The 12,520-nt window shown below is 41.7% G+C and overlaps 1 protein-coding gene across 3 annotated transcripts in view; it reads left to right on the top strand.

Annotated features, from left to right (window-relative positions):
• The window catches only part of TGFBR3 (transforming growth factor beta receptor 3), a 258,572-nt gene that overhangs the window by 199,106 nt on the left and 46,946 nt on the right, over window positions 1-12,520 (top strand). For all 3 annotated transcript variants that reach the window (XM_073571472.1, XM_073571473.1, XM_073571474.1), the window contains 2 exons: window positions 101-403; window positions 5,725-5,842. In XM_073571472.1, the coding sequence (XP_073427573.1) occupies window positions 101-403; window positions 5,725-5,842 (421 nt within the window). The remainder of the gene's footprint in view (window positions 1-100; window positions 404-5,724; window positions 5,843-12,520) is intronic.

The following is a 12,520-nucleotide window of genomic DNA, read 5'->3' on the forward strand; positions in this document are numbered from 1 at the left end:
CTAGTGCTCATTCTTAAGCTGTTTGCTACATTTTTACTTATTAAGTTATTTCTCTGTCAGTTAATAAAAATTCCAATCGTTTCCATTTTTGAATTTCCAGGTCTCGGTAACCAAAGTTGAGAAAAATTTAGGCTTCATCATCCACACCTGCTTTGTTTCTTCTTCCTCCTCCAATGTGGATTCTTCCACCGTCCATACCATCATAGAGAACATATGTCCTACAGATGAGACCGTAAAGTTTTACAAAGTCAACCATATGAATGATCCATCTCTGCAAGAACAGACCGAGAGAAAGCGCTTCAGCTTCATGTTTAAGTCTATCTTTAACACGTCTTTGGTCTTTCTTCAGTGCGAATTGACTCTATGCACAAATAGTGATAGATCAATAGACCGTCTGCCCAAGGTGAGTATTTATCCCTTTTGTCATCTACTTTAAGGACTTGAGGTCACTGGTAAATGTGCAGTTTTTCGGGTCAGTTACCAATTAACGAGAAAAATGTGACAGTACGGATAACTCCTCTACTCGCCAGTCAAACACACAGATAACCTAATCTCAGGAGCATAACACTTACAGTCGAAAGACAATTTTCTTCCTTCTATTAAATTCCTTTTTTGAAGATTCACGCGATACATAATCCAGACTCCATTGTGGATCGCCAACACATTTGTAAAAACTAGGGCAGAGGAAGCTGAGAGCTTAGCTTTTACCATCAATCATATGTTTAGCTTTAATTTCTAAAGAGGCCTAGAAAAATGTTAATGAGATATGTTCCTCTAGATAATTGGGATAGTTCATGGGAAATGTGGTCTGCATTCATCTGAACTGTTCAATGTTATATTTCTCTGTTGATTATTTGAAAAGAAGAAAAACACTGAACGAACTAAACCATTATGGTATAATGGGACAAATAATTTTTAGCAGAAGTATATCAAAGGGGGAGTTCACACTCTTATGCACATTTGAGATCATTTAGAGATGGAGCACGGCTCAGTTTGTTGTGATCTCAGCATAGCTTATACTTCCCAACTTTTCAAAACTGTCATCCAGAAAAACTCGAGATTGCGCCGTGCAAATCACACTCAGTGATATCATTCCCAACCACACCTCCACTATGTGCCTCTGGAAGCCCAAGCTTGGCCCTGCAACAATATAAAGGGACAATAGAGTGCTGATTTCTAGGAGGTACTGGGAAGTTTCAACAGTGCTGGAAGATATACCAGGTTTGGGAAGTCATCTCCTTCTCTGACAGTCTCCGAGACGATTTGGGAAAGTTGGCAAGTGTGGCATATCTGAGAGTGTCATACAGCACAGCTCCTTGCATGTGGCATTGCACTATGTAGCCTATAGCCCCCCAGACACTTTAGATAGCTGTCAGCCCAATGATGGTTCGGCCGATTGTTTGGCCGGCAGCTATTTTACCTGACTCGCCCATACCCATGAGCACTTGCACTGCTGAGCATCAGAGAGCCGCTGACAACATCTTCTCTCTTGAAGAATAACAGGATCAGTAGTGCGAAATCAGACTTGCCAGATCCTTATCTTCCCCAATATCATCTGTCGAAAGGGCCCCATAAACATTACGGTGTCGATTGAACCTGTTGATACCAGCAGGATCGCCAACATTAGTCTAATATATATGAGGGCCTTTACCTCATTTGCAAAACCACATTTCTGCAATCTGATAACAATATAATTCATTATACTCTGCCGCTGTCCTTTAACCCTTAGATAGCCCTTCTCCTTCTGATGCCTCGTCCTCATCTCTGTTGTATTGGTGACCATGTTATCATGATATCTGTGGACACCAGCAGTGACAGAGTATTGCCCATAGAAGTTCTTGGGAAGCTCACAACAACACTGCATAGCAATTTTACTGCCATCGTGTGATGCATCTGATAGTTCAGAGGTGCAATACTACACACAACCTATGAAATAATGTGGCACTATTTCAGGAAAAAAAAGAAGCAGCCATGTGTTCTAGTCACCATGAACAACCAAAATAACTATGCCAGTTTATTGCTTTTTTTTCCTTGTGTTTTTATTGAGAATGTTCTACTGGGATTTATTGGAAAAATTAGTATCTAACAGCTCTAACTCATTTTGAAATGTCAGCAAAAACACATCTGTCATGTGTGGGCAACGGCATGTCATTTTAAATCACTTTAGATCAATGAAAGCCTGTCCCATTAACCAGCATATTTTCTGTCTTAGCTTTACTATTAAGTTATTTACCTTGTTTTATATGACAGTGAAGTGTAATTAATGCTCACACATTAACCTCTTGTGAATGAAAAACAGAACCCTGTCCTGGATTTAGCAGAGCAAAGGGCAAAAGTTTGATCATTTTTCAAGTGCCAGATTTCAAAATCTCAGACCTCTGTTATTCTGTCTGATTTCTGCTTCTTCGTTAAAGGAATCCACAATTATCACCTAGTCCTGGCAGAAAGTAATGCTGATAAGCCTTCAGTATTTCATGCTCTCTGTCTGCAGACACTATGAAAGTTTGATGGGACACTTTGGTGTACGCACTCCGTGTGCCCAAACTGAATTGTTGTGTTGTGCATGACTTTTAAAATATAGAGAAATTTGCCACAACCTCTGAGTTGTACAAATTAGTAGGTAGGAATCCTGTGCCTCTAATGTCATGGTACATATTCATTGCAGTCCATTTTATGGAGATATTCTCCTTTAGAAGTACCATACAATATGGCAACACACAGAGCTCTTGCAGCTCTGTATTCTCAAAGTCTGTTGCCTTACAGCCTCCAGCACACAGCTCTGCATTGGGCACAAAGTAACTACCGTAAGCTTTTTTAGTTTAATTATCCTTTAGGCATTGCAGAGTCATCCATTTTTGCAATATACTTTATTTTGCTTATTTCTCTCCAAACACCATGGCACAATTCTGTTTTATGCCATGTTCATGCTCCTTTAGAAGCTGCTTTCAGTTGCTGACCAGTGAGAGTTTATACATTATTTTAAAACATTCAGAATGCAGAATATTTCCTATTCAAGCCTCTATGCTCACAATTATCCTATTTAGAAAGGAAAATTCCTGTACACAGACTGTTTGAATATATAGTTTCTTGCCTAGCAGCAGTTGAAAGCAGCTTCTAAAAGAGCATCAACTGTGCATTGAAAAAAAGCTGCAGCATACTGAGCAATGAAATAAATTACAAAACAAATCATAACTTTGCAATGCCTGTAGGATAATTACGGTAAATAAAAAAATTGTGGTTACTCTTCAACACAACTGCAACCGAGAACGAAATCATCCACTACTGAATTTTTTGTCCAATAGTGAATCAAACATCTTTTTTTCTTGCGAAAGATATTTTCTCCACTGACATTCTTTCTTTGAATGAACATTCATTGAAAGGACGATCAGACTTGCGTATTAATCGAAACGAGATTGAAACGCAGTGCATGGACTGGCTGCTGGCCAGTCCGTGCACGGCGTTTCGATCTTGTTCCAATTTATACGGCTGTCTGACTCCACCCAACGACTGTTCAGCGTTTGCTCAGTGTCATTGAAGGTATACAATATTTCTGGGATTAGTGACAGTAATGGACTAAGATTTGTATAGCCACAGATGAAATGTATGTACATCAGACGATCGATCAACTAAAAGTTGTTCCTTCATCAACTTAGATTTATTTGGCAAATATTGTGTTCATCTTCTTAATGAAAACTTCCCAAAATAGATATAAAACATTTATATGCTTTTGATTTATCAATTGTGTACAAATATTTATTTTATTTACCCAAGGTCTACTGCTAAATTAGTAAGACATTGTAACTTGGCTCGACCTCACAGAATAAAGGACACCTTGTGCTCAGATTGCCCTTTACCTCCCCGTACTTAGTTTCCTTAATTCCTAATTAATTCTTTAGTTCTCTGCTGACAATTAATGGCCCAGCATGTCTTTGTGGCATTCTGCCTCGTACAGTCTAGTGCCAAGCTTTGCTTTTCACTTCCATTTACGAGAATCATGTGAAGACCATTTACACTGTAACGGGCAAGAAAAGGAGTTTGTTGTGCGAGTTGTCAGGAAAATCCAGAAGGGCTCAATAGGTCTGAATTGGGTTATCTGAAGTGGTTTTTCATGCTACTAAAGTCAAGTAGAGACACTGACAATTATTTGTGTCGGGTTACTTGTATTCAGAAGTGTGTTTTGCCTCATTTGGAGTAACCAGAACACAAGAGGGGATTATATTTCACAGCAGGCCCCGACTCCAGGGACCTGGATTGAGAATGTAAGACATGACTGACTATTATCAAGACGTTTCTCTGCTCTTCAACATGTTTGATACCTGACTGGTGTATTCAAGTATTCAAGTAGAGTGACAACCAAATAAATCAATTAGCTCGGTTTTTGATACTGGATACTTTTATTCTTGGCTGCAAATCGGAATCAATGACTTTGTTCCATAAACTTTTCTCAACATGTGTTTCCTCTATTTTATACAAATAGCCTATACAGAGATGATATACAGAGATAAAGTAAATGGGAACTCTAGCTCAACCTGTCAATTTTCGACCCTTGCCACGTGACTTAGGATAAGAAACCAAACAGGAATCTCCATTTCCAGAAACGTGTTTCTGGGTGTTTGCCACTCATCAGTGCAAAGCAGGAGTACTGATATAGCTGGGTGAGAGGCCACTGATAGGGGACTTAAGGTGTTAAGTATCTTCCTGTTCAGAGTGCCAAATCAGTGTAAGGAGACTTATAAGCCATGCATTGCTCCTATTGGAATTAAAATATGCAAATAGCCTCTTCAGGGAGGAAGAGGGCGGAACTTTTGCACCACCTAAAGGTGCAGCAACCTACTTGTCAATATCAACTCTTTAAAGGGCCTTGTCACGAGTTTGTATTATGGTTTACTTTTTATCTAATATGCATTTTTCAGCACTGGTAATTTTGCCCTCCTTTTATAAATATTTTCCAGTGTTTTCAACTACGGTACTTTTAAAAATCGCAGAGAATTTTGTTTTTATATATTTTTTTTTTTACATTCATTTATGAATGTTGTGTTTTATTTTGTTACTTTTGTAGAATAAGTTTTTCTTGGCTCAAATTAAGTCCAGTAATGAAGCCTATGCTGTATTTAATAAAAAAGAAAAAAAAGATACAATTAAAAATGACAGGTAATACACAGAGTTTCTTTGCTTTGCGTGAAACCAACGTGAAAGAGGATTTCAACCTCAGATTTAAAACAAAAAAAAATGTTTCTGACCAGTGACATCACCTCCCTGTTATGGAGTCCAAATTTTCAGAGCTGCAACTATCTTTCGATGTGAATAGACAGATTTGGCATTCAGAACTCAGGGCATTCCCGCCTTGGCGAGTTGTTTGGGATCGCTGCCCTCTTGCTCCCCTCTTTGGAGAATTCTAGACAAATAGAATCAAATACGTAGCTGATTTCCCATCTGGATTCTGAAAGAAAATCTGCTCTGAATTAAAGTATCAGCATTGTCAGCGAGATTTTACAAAATCTAATCCCAACAATAGATCGGTTTTCTTTAAAGAATGCGAGGAAGGACGTTCTGATACTTATAGTTTCTGACCTGTCTGCAGTTGTTCCATTTGGTAATCTGCAGCAAAATCTTCTGCCCGCTAGCTGAATAGCAATACGACCTGTTCTACCCGTGTTCCAGGTCAGTCTGACAGTTCTGAAGACACTGTACTGTCCGCTGAATACCTCCATATTTTTCTTTCAGTGCATAAGTCCCGATGACGCCTGCAGTTCTCTCGACAGCAGCATGATCATGGTTATGATAGACTACAAGAAAATGCTCACTATGCCTTTGGCCGTGGTCTCGATGGACAAACCTCCAGGTAATCCAGTTCATCGCTCGCGTTTTTTGAAATATTCTTCCCACCTGCAAGAGAAAACCATTTTCTCACCCAAGTGAACTGCACGAGGCCAATGTATACATCCGCTGTCTGTCCAGACGTTACAAGATGGTACAACATGCGTAAAATGTTTGGTCCCTAGGATTTAGCTGGATGTAAACATTTCAGTACCAAAGATATCCTTAAATGGGGATGGCATTGAATTTTGTGCAGAAGGGCAGTGAGTTTCTTAGCTGTATAATGTAGTTATCCTTGATGTGACCATTAATCATCATCGTTCACTAATTTGTATATTTATAGGCTTTGCTTGTTGATCTCTTCAGTAATTCCATAATTCCCAAGGGTTCACTCACACTAGCATATAAAAAATTGGTCCCATTCTCGGTTGTCATCCGTGTGTAAGGCCTGTTTCACACTTCCGTTTTTGACCATCAGTCAAAATCCGCCGTTTTAAAAAAAAAAACGGATCCGCCATTTTTTTGGCGGATCTGTTTTTTCCCCCATTGAGTTGCATTACCGGCGGATCTTGACGGATGGTCATCCGTTGGATCCGTTTTTTTGCGGATCCGCCAAATTTTTTGCGTCCGCCGACATGCCTGGACGGACCATGCAACTTTTTTTTGCTGCAGGATCCGCATTTTACATTGCGCATGCGCGGAGGAAGGAAGTCAGCCGGAAATTTAACCCTGAAATCCTTTCTGGCGGACGGAAAAAATCTCTCTCTCTCTCTCTCTCCTGCGGTTCCTTTAAAATTCTTCATTCAACGGATCCGTCAAAAACCGGTCCGGTGGCATCCGTTCACTTCAGTTGGCAACGGATCCGCTTTCCGCCATTTTGGCGGATTTTAACTGTCATAAAAAAACTGAAGTGTGAAACAGGCCTAATCTGTTTTATTTTTACTGCGCAGCTATTAATCTTTTATCGAACCATATACAGTGTCCCAGTCTACAGAATTGTAATGTATTCGTAAAAATCGGATGCGTACTGATGGTCCACGTGTCATTCTGTTTTTGTCTCACACCCATCAGATTTCACAGTGGAATCGCAGCATGCTGTGATTCTTTTTTGTCCCTTGCCTAATAAAGCTGTGAAAAATATGCAGATCTGCACGGCCTCACTGAATAACATTGGTCCTAGTGCAATCCAATTTTTTTTCTTTCTCATTGCATTGCACTGTACCGATTTACACGGTAGTGCAAGCGAACCCTAATGCGCACTGAAAAACATGGTCATCACATGTTTTTGTTTTCACATGTGTTTTTGTTGCAGATTTTTCCCTACTGAATAGTATGGGTGAAATCTGAAAGTCTGAAGCAAAAAACACTGTGAGAATTGTCATGCTGAAAGACATGGACATTAAAAAAAATCCTAGGTCATCTGACGGCTAACTTTCAGTGTCCATCACTATGAGACTCTGCGTCACCTTTATCCCCAACACAACGTCATAATCAATACCATTCCTCAGCCGGTCTCTTAGGGCTCATTCAGACGTCACTCATTTTTCTTGTACGCAGTAAAATGTCCATTTTTCATCAGTGTTTAGTATCAGATTTTCATCAGTGTTTGGTCAGTGTCAGTTTTACTATCAGAGTTGTAGGAGTTTTTATCGTGCAAACAAAAATGATGGAGGTTTTTCAAGCTTCTTCTAGTAGTCAGCAGAAAACAGATTGCCTCTGAGCGATGTCCAATTTTTTCACTAACCATAGACTTACAGTTGTGGCCAAAAGTATTGACACCCCTGCAATTCTGTCAGATAATACTCAGTTTCTTCCTGAAAATGATTGCAAACACAAATTCTTTGGTATTGTTATCTTCATTTAATTTGTCTTAAATGAAAAAACACAAAAGAGAATGAAGCAAAAAGCAAAACATTGATCATTTCACACAAAACTCCAAAAATGGGCCAGACAAAAGTATTGGCATCCTCAGCCTAATACTTGGTTGCACAACCTTTAGCCAAAATAACTGCGACCAACTGCTTCCGGTAACCATCAATGAGTTTCTTACAATGCTCTGCTGGAATTTTAGACCATTCTTCTTTGGCAAACTGCTCCAGGTCCCTGATATTAGAAGGGTGCCTTCTCCAAACTGCCATTTTTAGATCTCTCCACAGGTGATCTATGGGATTCAGGTCTGGACTCACTGCTGGCCACCTTAGAAGTCTCCAGTGCTTTCTCTCAAACCATTTTCTAGTGCTTTTTGAAGTGTGTTTTGGGTCATTGTCCTGCTGGAAGACCCATGACCTCTGAGGGAGACCCAGCTTTCTCACACTGGGCCCTACATTATGCTGCAAAATTTGTTGGTAGTCTTCAGACTTCATAATGCCATGCACACGGTCAAGCAGTCCAGTGCCAGAGGCAGCAAAGCAACCCCAAAACATCAGGGAACCTCCGCCATGTTTGACTGTAGGGACCGTGTTCTTTTCTTTGAATGCCTCTTTTTTTCTCCTGTAAACTCTATGTTGATTGTTATGATTGAGTCACCGTAGGAGGCAGACACAAAAATAGAAGCTACTACCAGAAAACCAGAGAAGTTGGCAACTATCAGATTGCAGACCCCTGAACCTATCAACACAACTAGCAGTAGCCGTGGGGGGTTCCTACGATGCCCTAGACCCCTCGATCACAGCCGGAGCGCTAAATAGCCTAAAGACAGAAAAGGAAATCTAAACTGCCCCAGAGCAGACCCCAAAGTAAAAGGCAGCCCCCAACATATAATGACGGTGAAGCAAGATGAAAAAACACTCACACAGATAGAAAGATAGGCTGAGCAAACGATGGGGCCCAAGCTAGCTAAACAGAACAGGAAAGGAAGGTTGCTGTCTGCAATTTGCCAAAACCCTATCAAAGACATAAGCCAACAAGCTGATATGAAAAAGACCCTGAAGCAGCTAGGCTTCAAAAACTAAATCAGCACTCAGGTATTTTCAGAAGACAGAGCTAAAGGAATTCAGCACACCCCAGCAGGGAATGGCAGAAATCCAGAAAAACAAAGCAAAACAAAGTCTAAGCACAAATGCAAAAGGCCGAGCAGAAAACTTAGCTTTAGAGGAGCAGGAATTCAGACTGGTCTCCAAGGATCCCACAGAGAAATCACCCGCAGGGCAGAAGGGCGTCGGCAGCCTTATATCCAGTCAGTAACTCCACTCAGCCAGTCATCATCATCAGACTCAGGTGTTTGATAATCAGGCTCACTACCTTTCTTTACCAGAAGAGGGAGTTCCTCGGGCCTCAGTGGTGAAGGGGAAAATGAACTCACAACAGTACCTCCCCCTTGAGGAGGGGTTACCAAACCCTCAACCACGCCACCAGGGCGATCAGGGTGAGCCCGATGAAAGGCACGCACCAATCTTTTGGCATGAATATCAGAGGCAGAGACCCAGGAATTATCCTCCTGACCATAACCCTTCCACTTAACCAAATACTGGAGTCTCCGTCTAGCCAGACGGGAATCCAGTACTTTCTCTACCTCATATTCCATGTTACCTTCAACCAATACAGGGTCTGGAGGTGCCACCCCCGGAACAACAGGTTCAACAAACCTCTTCAACAAAGATTTATGGAACACATTATGGATTTTAAATGTGACAGGAAGAGCCAAACGAAAAGAGACCGGATTAATAATCTCCAAAATCTTGTAAGGTCCAATAAATCTAGGCTTAAACTTAGGAGAAGCCACCTTCATAGCAATATTTTTTGATGATAACCACACCATATCACCAATCTTAAACTGGGGACCAATGGTCCTATGTCGGTTGGAAAACCGCTGGGCCTTTTCCTGGGAGAGAGATAACTTATCCACCACTTGGTCCCAGATCTGGTGCCTTCTCTCCACCACAGTGTCAACACCTGGGCAGGCAGAGGGCTCCACCTGCCCTGAAGAAAATCGAGGATGAAACCCAAAGTTACAAAAAAAAGGTGACATCAAAGTGGCAGACCTAGCTCTATTATTTAAAGCAAATTCGGCCAAGGGCAAAAATGAAACCCAATCATCCTGATCAGCAGAAATAAAACATCTCAAATATGACTCCAAGGTCTGGTTTGTTCTCTCTGTCTGCCCATTGGTCTGAGGGTGAAAAGCAGAGGAGAAGGACAACTGAATTCCCAGCTTGGAACAGAAAGTTCTCCAAAATCTAGACACAAACTGGACTCCTCTGTCAGATACAATGTTCTCAGGAATCCCGTGCAAGCGAACCACCTGTTGTAAAAACAGGGGCACCAACTCAGAGGAAGACGGCAACTTAGGGAGTGGTACAAGATGAACCATCTTAGAGAACCTATCACAAATCACCCAAATAACAGTCATTCTTTGAGAGACCGGCATATCAGAGATGAAATCCATTGAAATATGGGTCCATGGCCTCTTGGGGACAGGCAAAGGCATCAACAACCCACTAGAGCGAGAACACGATTTAGACCGGGAGCACATCCCACAGGACTGCACAAAATTCCTGACATCACGAGACAAGGAGGGCCACCAAAAAGACTGACTCACCAGATCTCTAGTACCAAAAATACCTGGATGACCAGCCAAAGCAGAGCAATGAACTTCAGACATCACTCTCTTCTTCCACTGGTCAGGAACATACAACTTTCCACTGGGACAACGCTCAGGTTTGTCCTCCTGGAACTCTTCCAGAGCACGTCTCAAATCGGGCGAGATGGCAGAAAGAACTACCCCTTCGCCTAAGATGGTAGCAGGCTTGGTCACCACAGGAGAATCAGCAAAGAAGCTCCTAGAGAGGGCGTCAGCCTTGACATTCTTAGTTCCAGGAAGAAAAGAAACCACAAAATCAAAACGTGTAAAAAAGAAGGCCCACCTAGCCTGTCTAGGGTTCAAGCGCTTAGCCGACTCTAGGTAAATCAAATTCTTGTGGTCAGTGAGGACCACGACTTGAAGCTTAGCTCCCTCCAACCAATATCTTCTCTCCTCAAATGCCCATGTCATGGCCAACAGTTCCCGATTCCCCACATCATAGTTACGTTCAGATGGGGAGAACTTTCGGGAAAAGAAAGCACAGGGATTCATTTTAGATGTTACAGGATCCTTTTGGGACAAAACAGCTCCTGCACCAATCTCAGAAGCATCCACCTCTACCTGGAACGGAAGTGAGACATCAGGTTGCCGCAAAATCTTCGCTTCAGCTCCTGAAAGGAAGAAACAGCCTCCAGAGACCAATTTAACACATCAGCACCCTTCTTAGTCAAATCAGTCAATGGCTTGGCAATACTAGAAAATTTTGCTATAAATTTCCGATAAAAATTAGCAAAACCCAAAAACTTCTGGAGGGCCTTCAAAGAAGTGGGCTGAACCCAATCGTAAATGGCCTGTACCTTGGCCGGGTCCATTTCAATAGTTGACGGGGACAAAATAAATCCCAAAAAAGAAATCCTCTGTACTCCAAAAAGGCATTTAGATCCTTTGACATGCAGGGAATTCTCCCTCAAGATCCGGAACACAGTCCGAATATGTTCCACATGAGAATCCCAATCCTTGGAGAAGATCAAAATATCATCCAGATAGATAATCAAAAATTTATCGACAAAATCTCAGAAAATATCGTTCATGAAGCACTGGAAGACAGAAGGGGCATTAGTGAGCCCAAAAGGCATCACCAGGTACTCAAAATGTGCCTCCGGAGTATTAAACCCCGTCTTCCATTCATCCCCATGCTTAATGCGAATAAGATTATACGCCCCCCTGAGGTCAAGCTTGGTAAACCAGCAAGCACCTTTAACTCTGGAGAATAGATCAGAAATCAGGGGTAACGGATACTGATATTTAACAGTAATTTTGTTGAGGGCACGATAATCAATACAAGGTCTTAATGATCCATCCTTTTTGGCTACAAAAAAAAAACCGGCACCTAAGGGTGACGAGGATGGTCTAATATGACCCTTCTCCAACGCCTCCTTAATATAGGATCGCATAGCCTCGTGCTCGGGTACAGATAGATTGAAGAGCCGACCCTTGGGAAATTTACACCCCGGGCTCAGTTCAATTGCACAGTCATAACTCCTATGAGGAGGCAAAGACGCAGACTCATTCTCACTAAATACATCATAAAAGTCCGCCAAATAATCAGGAACATCATGCGACTGAGGAGAGGTGGAAAACACTGGAGCCTCACTAAAGGCACACCGACAACCCCAACTCACCACAGACACAGATTTCCAATCCAAAACTGGATTATGAATTTGTAACCAGGGAAACCCCAGAACAATAGTATCATGCAGATTATGCAACACCAAAAATCTGCAATTTTCTTGATGGTCTGGGGCGACTCGCATTACCACCTGGGTCCAAAACTGAGGTTTATTTTTAGCCAAAGGAGTAGCATCAATCCCCCTCAAAGGGATAGGCGTCTGCAGAGGTGTCATCAGAAATCCACAACGTTTAGCAAAATCCAAGTCCATTAGGTTTAGGGCTGCTCCCGAATCCACAAAAGCTTTGGCGGAAAATGTGGACAGGGAGCAGATCAGAGTAATAGCCAGAAGAAACTTAGGTTGAACACCACCAACAGAAAACGTGTGTGCAAAGCGTTTCTCTCGTTTAGGACAGACAGAAATAATATGCGAGGCATCTCCACAGAAAAAACACAACTTATTACGCCTTCTGAACTCCTGACGCTGCTCTCTGGAAAAAACTCTATCACATTGC

This window comes from Dendrobates tinctorius, unplaced genomic scaffold (genome assembly GCF_039654945.1).
Source record: "Dendrobates tinctorius isolate UK_male_01 unplaced genomic scaffold, ASM3965494v1 ptg000029l, whole genome shotgun sequence".
Lineage (NCBI taxonomy): Eukaryota > Metazoa > Chordata > Amphibia > Anura > Dendrobatidae > Dendrobates > Dendrobates tinctorius.